At 38.9% G+C, this 8,370-nt stretch overlaps 1 protein-coding gene across 1 annotated transcript in view; it reads left to right on the forward strand.

The window, feature by feature from the left end:
- fdxr (ferredoxin reductase) overlaps positions 1-8,370 on the forward strand; it is a 19,478-nt gene that overhangs the window by 6,823 nt on the left and 4,285 nt on the right. The window contains exons 3-8 of the mRNA XM_050060489.1: positions 358-453; positions 1,446-1,568; positions 1,684-1,797; positions 1,966-2,067; positions 3,482-3,589; positions 5,300-5,384. Of these exons, the coding sequence (XP_049916446.1) occupies positions 358-453; positions 1,446-1,568; positions 1,684-1,797; positions 1,966-2,067; positions 3,482-3,589; positions 5,300-5,384 (628 nt within the window). The remainder of the gene's footprint in view (positions 1-357; positions 454-1,445; positions 1,569-1,683; positions 1,798-1,965; positions 2,068-3,481; positions 3,590-5,299; positions 5,385-8,370) is intronic.

An 8,370-nucleotide genomic window follows, 5' to 3' on the forward strand; every position in this document is an offset into this window, starting at 1 on the left:
CAAAGAGGAAAGTCTTAAGTCTAGTCTTAAATGTGGAGACGGTGTCTGCCTCCCGGACCGTAACAGGAAGATGATTCTACAGGAGAGGAGCCTGATAGCTGGCTTTGTGAGGCTGTACTTAGACACGGTGTTGTATTGAGCTAAACACAGAGATATTTCTGTGCCAAAATGGTGATTAGCACACCAACATTGCCATCCATATTGTAGCAGGGCTAAAAAAATATTTTTAAAAAGTTAAGTCCTGTAACTAAAGGGTCGTGGTCTTATAAGCCAACTTCTTTTCATGCGTGTCACATTTCTGATCCAAAGGATTCTGTTTTACGTGTTGCATCTCTCTGTGTCTTTTTGTCCCCCCAGAGCCGTCAAGATGTCGAGGTGGACATTTATGAACGGCTGCCCGTCCCCTTTGGTCTGGTCAGGTTCGGGGTTGCCCCTGATCATCCTGAAGTCAAGGTCCTTGATCCTGATTGTAATACAGTGTTTTTTTCTGTATTTCCAGTATAAGAACAGGTCTCTCAGCAGGTTTTGAACTAGGTACCTAGCCTGCAGGTTGCAGGCTTTGTGGTATGCTGTACTGCAGGAAGAACTCTAATTGTCCTCTCTGATTGTGAGCTTTGTTGGTTTGTACTCTCAGTTTTAGGTGTGTCTATCACAGTACTAGGTCAAAAAGAAACTGAGTCAATACCCAAGGCAAACCTGTTTTCTCAAGTCCTTATAGCATTGCATGATGTGAGTTTAGTTCCTCCCTTTCAAGGCAGATCACCCACACAACGGTCTAGCCTGCGTGAAAACTCCCTGGCACATCTAATGGAAAATAATAACAGTAATCAAGGAAGATGTTTAAAGGGAACAGTTCTGATCATGTAGGGCAACAAGGTGAAACTCATAATGGGGCTACATGAGGACACAAGGGTGTGTGAAGTAATTATGGGGACAGTGTGAATGTCAGATCAGTTTAGAAAAATTCCCACATTAACAGTATCCCACAGGCATTAAAGTGAAACTGAAAAAAAAAACAAGCTTGCTGAGGACAGTTGGCTCACACACAGGGAGAAATGGTGTGCCTCCCAGTATCAAAACTTAAAGGAGCAGTGCAACTTTTTGGGGAAAAGGGTAAATATGCTTTCTTTAAAGGAGCAGTTCACCCCAAAATCAAAGATACATATTTTCCTCTTACCTGTAGTGCTATTTATCAGTCTAGTTTGTTTTGGTGTGAGTTGTCAAGTGTACAGCTAAGAGGAAAAATATGTATATTTGATTCTGTGGTGAACTGTCCCTTTAATCCAGTTTTCCCTTATATTATAACTTGATTAACCTGTATTCTTCAGATTCACTTGTAAATACAGCCAAATTAACATTATTGGGGTTTAATCACCACTACAGGAGCTGTAACACTCATTTTAGCATTTTTGTTTTAACAATTCTGATCCTTTTTTTCTCCTCAGAATGTCATCAACACATTTACACAGACAGCCAAACATTCACGCTGTAACTTCTATGGTAACGTGAATGTGGGGAAGGATGTGAGCATTGAAGAGCTGAAGCAAGCTTACCATGCAGTCGTACTGGTAAGCGAAATAGTGAAAACACACCGCTGTGTCTGCCAGTAAGAGAGTTGTTGTTATGATGCATGTGTATGTGCCAAAGCATAATATGCATTGTTTTCCATATATATTTTGGTAGAGTTACGGGGCAGAGGGCAACAGGAGTATGGGAGTGCCAGGAGAAGACCTGGCCGGTGTGTACTCTGCCAAAGACTTCGTAGGCTGGTACAATGGGCTGCCAAACTGCAGAGAGGTACGACTTAGACCATGCAGATCTATGGGTGCTGCCATGTGTAAAAATGTCAGCTCACAAAGTGTGAAAGATTTTTTTTATCAGTCATGTTTTTCGGGTGTATCTACTTTCTGCTCTGCTTCTTCATCATCAAATCTCAGTTTCTCTCCATTTTCTTTTCCGCTTCAGCTGAATCCAGACCTGAGTTGCGAAACAGCAGTCATTGTGGGCCAAGGCAACGTGGCTTTGGATATAGCAAGAGTCCTGTTGTCAGACATTGACATGTTAAAGGTGAGAAACACACAGTCTGGGTTGTTCAAGGTAAGAATATAGTACCAAATGTATATCAAAAACCAAAGCAACCACACAGTGTGATATCTGGTATATGGTGGTATAAAGCTCACTCAGGGTCTACTTACATGTTTTTTCAGAAGTTATCATCAAAATTCAAAGAAGTTTGGCATACTGACAAGTTTCCATGGATATATAATAAAGATCCATGCCTTGCACATTTAACCACTAAATACACTTTAGATCATCACCATGGTGATGACAGTATGGCAGTGGAAAGTGTTTTGTGTGGAATGAAAGAACTGGTGTATACGATTGGGCTCCATGCTTGTAGAAACATGGAAAAGAGTGCCACCCTCAGAACCATCACTTCATCAGCAGGTAATTTAAAGAAAATGATGCCACATTACCAACAGCACATTTTTATTGACAAATGCCAAAACTTTGCATAACTGTGGTCGACATACAGTATCAGAAGCAACACCAAATGTTAAGAAAAAATACAACCTAGGAATATCACTCACTTTAAAGGAACACTTCACCTCATGAGTGATCAATTGTTTATTAGTTACTAACCCCTTGATATGTTGAATTTGTGAAGAAAACTTTATTTTTCTCGCATACTTCCACAGTGAATGAAGAATCCAAAAGAAAGAAAATTCTTGATGATTTAAAGTAATAGGGGTCCACGTTTAACAACAGCAAAACTATATGAAAACATCCATTTACAAGCTCTCACACAACTTACACAGTTTAATCCAAGTCTCATTTATTCAGTCCTATGCTTATTATTTAAGACTGAACTGAAAGGGAAATGTATCTGTGCTCTCTTCAAAGCCAGATTCCATTGACAAAAACAGTAATTCTACCTCGCTGAACACGAGAGCTGCTGGTCTACCGCTACCTCAATGAGTTAGTTTGTTTGTTTGTGTTTTTGTGGGACTTTGGTGTTTTAAAGGGTTGATTCAGACACACCAAAGTCACACAATAACACAAAGTGCCTGGTCAAGGCAGCGGTAGACAAGCAGCTCCCATGTTCAGTGACGTAAAATTACTGTTTTTGTCAATGGAGTCTGGCTTTGAAGAGAGCTTATTTAAGTATCTCTCTCTCTGTTAAGTTTTTAATATTACAATTTTAGTGAAAATGCATTTGTTTGTGAAGTACTGAGTATACAACTGGATCAATGAGACTTGGATTATACTGCATGAGTTGTGTGAGGTATGAGATAAAATCATTTTTTTCTTCACAGATTCAGTGAAACGGAGTGAGTAACTGATATACAAATGGTGTTCTGGGAGCTGAAGTGTTCCTTTGAATAAACATCAACTTTATACAACTGCTCAGAAATCTGGTTTTTAGAGGGAAAATGTTCTTGCAGAGACTGACTGGAAAATATCTCTTGTATTTCTGCAGAAGACTGACATCACCCAGCTGGCTCTGGAAGGTCTGGCAGAGAGCAAGGTCCGCAGGGTGCTGATGGTGGGCAGGAGAGGACCCGTACAGATTGCTTGCACAATCAAGGTGTGTGTCAGAAGAGAAAAACTGTTACCAAAATGGGCCTTTTAAAGAGAAAGCAAAAATCTTTCAGTTGTAACCATCATCTTGGTTTACTTCGATGACACCAATGCTACTGTAAACCAAATGTTTTGTAATGTGACCTGCATTAAACCACACCAAGACCCCACGACTTCCTGGTTTAACTTGGGCCTTCCGTACTCGCTCTAGCTGTGCACAGGTTTCTAGAGAAACGATTTCAGCTGTTTTTCCATTACTATTCAATCTAAATATTTAAACTATTTATCCATTACTACATTATTATTTTTGAGGTCTCGCTTGCTAGTTTTCATACACTGTCAATGGCATGGTGTTACAACTGAGGTTGGTGGAGGTGTGTTTACTCTGCAGCCAGCCTATTGTATCTGGTAGTTTGTTGTTTATTTTGCGAGTAGATTAAGTAAAGATCACCATGAGACCGATTTTCATCCTTCATAGATGTTTGTTTTCCTCATAAGCACAAATTTGTGAATATTTTTAATCAAGTCATAATCTACCATTAGTAGGGGACACACAAGTATAGATAATAAAATGGCTGCTGTGTGTCTTGCCCTGTTGGACTTTGTTGTAGATCCATAGCAATGTGATCCCATATCTCAGCAATATTGTGATGAGTGCAATGTTACCCTAACCATTCGAAATAATGGCCAAAACCATGAAAATAAGATCCAAGTTGTGGTGAACTGGAATCATCCTTTAAACTCACCAAACTTATTCACCAAGAGAGATAAGTTCTTCCAGCTTTAAAGGGGAACTACTCCCATTTTCAAAATTCATACATGTTGTTCCTATGATCTGAGACAGTCTAAAAATAGTCATAAAAATGAACAAAAAATCCAAATCCAAAACTATAGTGCTAAAACTCAAATTTGTAATGTCATAGGGTATAAATTTTGGAGCTGCTCCGTAGATACTGGATGGTGAAAGATGTTCTAGATGACTGGGAGCAGCCAGAGAAATGTTCTGAGCATGTGGGTACGTTTTCTGTTTCAGAGCTGAGAACGCTACAATAGGATAAAGATAATTTGGGTTTTAAAAAAGAAAATAAACATTCTGTGGGTCCAAAATTCAGTCTCCCATTCATTGTCTATGGAGCAGCTCCAGACTTTATACTTGATGACATCACAAGTTTGAGACTTACTTCTCTGGTTCCTGGCTTTGAGAGACAGTAGCTCATGTTCAACATTGATTGAACTTTCCTAGGCCATGGAAATAACATATTGGAATTCTCAATTTAGGTGGTCTTTCTCTTTGAAGCTGTAGTTGGTAACTTTTATGAAAGTAACTTTTTTGTCATATTTGCAGAAACTGTTGCTGTATCATGACAGTAGTACATGAGACAGATAGTTTGTGAAAAAAAATCGTTTTCACAATAAAAACAACCAATCAGAGCCAAGGAGTTTCAAGCACAGCTGTCAATCATGTCAATCAAGGCTCATGAACTGTGGTCACGTTAGGCAGCGCTGATCCAATATGAATCAAGATTCAGTTACTGCATAACCTGTTTCTCACCTTAAATGTTTTCAGGAAACATTTTAGTGTACTGTTTAGCTGTGCAATGAGAAAGTTTTCCAGTGGGCGGTGCTTCATTTATGTAATACTTTGTGGATATAGTGACAGTTTCAGCAAATATGTTACAGAATATTTTACTCCATGCAATGTTCTCCTTGTCTACAGGAGCTCAGGGAAATGGTGAACCTGCCGAACACCAAACCGGAGATGGTGGCAGCTGATTTTGAAGGTGTCACTGAGGCTCTTAAAGGTAAGCAATGCAATATTATCTTCTGTTTAGAGGACAGTACTGTCTCTTTACTGCCTCATCAGTCTGCTTTATTCTCAAACAAGGTGTGTGGAGACTTGAAATTTCTATCTTTCACACTTTATGGTAATGCAGTAGGCTACATACAGTGGTATATTTACAATATGCAGTTCAACAGAAAAAGGGAAGTCAAAGTTTTCTTTCATATACCAAACGAGCAGCCTATGATACTATCTGTGTTGAAAGTTTGAGTTCAAAAGAAATCAGGCCTTGACTATTGCAGAGACTGTTGAAAATGTCACACGGAAAGAAGAAAGGCTGTGGTTGACTGCCGCAACACACGCTATTGAGACCTATAACTCATACATGCTGAGGTGAATGGAAACTGTTAGCTGGTAAATACAGCTGGTAGATGTTCTGTAGTTACTGAGGTTTACTGCTGGTATGAGAAACTGCAGTAGTTACTGAGGTTTACTGCTGGTATGAGAAACTGCAGAATTATGCAGCACCATAGGCTATCATGATGACCTTCTGGCCAGTGTTTGTCCTTGCTCCAGAAATGACATTGGACTGATTGATGCTGTTGAGTATGTTCAGCCTAGTGATAACAGTCTCCTTGCCTCTGCTCATGGCTCATTGTGAGAACCTTGATCTCCTCTCTGTTAAACATGATAAGCTTTAAGTGAGAAATGCTTTTAGGAACTGGTGGTTTCTATCTGTCTTGTTTTTAGTACTGCTAAACTTGCCAGTGATAACATTAGCAGCGCTGCAATGGTGACTGCTTCGTGGTTAGTGCAGCACATCAAAAGACACACACTTACAGGAAATTTAGGAAGACCAGAAGGTTAGAACATTTCTACAAAAAAAGACATATTGTAGGTTTCGTTAGCGTGTATGTGTAGGTTCCTTTACGTGTTTTTGATAACTGGAATTTGCACATACACACACCTACACACTTTTTCCATCTTCACTGAAATGGCATGATCATGCATGCATTTAAAGATGAAAACACACATATGCACACACATACATGTATGTATGATAGTTATAATTTTACCAACAACAAAAACTCAACTCAAAACATTTTAGTCCTGTCTTATTCAAAAAGAGTCATCGACATTCTGGTCTACGGACTATATATATTTCAATAAAGAAGTATACAGATTCTTTGTAACCATTTTAGCCTGGTTTTAGTCAAGAAGAGTAATCTAGTAATACAAGTAAAAAACAAAGGTAAAAACTATAAAACTTGTTTTTTGATTTTCTTTTTAGTTTTAAAGGAATACTTCATCCCCCAAGTAGCCATTTGTATATCAATTACTCACCCTGTGTTACGTTGAATACATGAAGAAAACTTTGTTTTTCTTGCATGCCTACACAGTGAACGAACAGTCCAAAGAAAGTTCTTGATGAATTGAATTCACAGGGGTCCTCGTTTGACAACAGCAAAACTATAGCAAAGCATCCACATCCACACAACTCATGCAGTATAATCCAAGTCTCATTTATCCAGTCATATGCTCAGTACCTTAGGGGGACCTTTCTGACTGGGAACTTAACTAAAAGTGAAACTTATACTCCAGTGACTAAAGCAGTATTTTTACCTCGCTAATCACAGGAGCTGCTGGTCTACAGCTGCCTCGATTAGTAGTTTGTTTTCGTTACTGTGTGACTTTAGGGACTCAGAACACTTCACCCAGTGCCTGTCCGAGAGGAGAGAGACTCAAAACCTTGGATAGTTCTTTGGTCTAGGATCTGTTTTATCTACCTGACAACCCTAGGAATTAAAATGAATAAAAATGGCGTTCTGTCGCTAAAAACGTTTTTAATGTTGGATACAACATACTGTCCATACATACAATCCACCTTACCGTAAAAATGTGTAATACTGTTTCAGAAATCTATTTTTATTTTATTTTATTCTATTGTCTCTATTTGTTGTTGTTGTTGTTGTGGTTGTGGTTGTTGTTGGTTTTGTGATGTGAGCTGTCGAAACACCTGCTGGCGACCAGTTTATAATAGTTGTAAAGTACTATACTTGTCAGTATAGACATGCTACACATGGTTAGATTGGTTAGATTCTTGTAAAAAGAAGGCCAGAGAAAGAGGTGGGTATGCTCCATATACCACTGTGTTTGAAAATAATTCATTAATTTAATCTGTTGCAGCAACATATTAGCAGGATTACCACAGACTCTATTGCATCAGATGTCAAAGAAAAACCAACAGTGAGTTTCAAATACTGTGTGACAAACGTCAGGTAAATGATAGGCTACTCTCATGTGACAAATACAGGGAGTAATACAGTGCGCCAGGAATGAGCCCTGAAATCCAGAAATGAGTCAGCATTTTACCACTAACGGTTCCCTCATCTCAATGTCAGTGGGTTTTTGGTTAGATGTCTGAAATAAGGTCTGTGGTTACCACAAGCATAAGATTTTAACGTTTTGTTCTACAACATAAAATACATCAGTAAATACCCTACTTGTCAACCTTGAAGCTTCTATGTGTCTTAAAAAAGACGGTTGCTAACAATTGGCAAGATGACACTACAGAACCTTATCACGCCAAGCCACACCAAACACTGCTTTACAGTCTTGTTATAGTGGTGATATTAGGTTATGTGACCATAGTGTAGTTTGTCTATAGCCTAACATTAGCTTTTTACCTCTGGCGATTGCATTTAGGTTTCAATAATTATTATAGCTGCTGCACAGCGATGGGTCGGGTCCGGGCATTTTTAGGCGATTCTGAGCAACAAGCAGAAGAATTGGAAGATATTTAGGAATTTAGCAACACAATCTGGCTTTTTCATCAGCTGAGGCTTGAACTCACAACCTCTGAGACTAAGAATCAATTTCTATCTCACTGAGCTAATTAGTCAGTGACAATTCATGTGTAGCTTCACAAACTGACTAAGCCAGACATGCAGGTTTAGCAGCCGTCCATGCATGGAAAAGCAGATTTCAAACCACTGTAAAAAATTCAG

The sequence above is a fragment of the Epinephelus moara genome, chromosome 13, assembly GCF_006386435.1.
Source record: "Epinephelus moara isolate mb chromosome 13, YSFRI_EMoa_1.0, whole genome shotgun sequence".
Taxonomy (NCBI): domain Eukaryota; kingdom Metazoa; phylum Chordata; class Actinopteri; order Perciformes; family Serranidae; genus Epinephelus; species Epinephelus moara.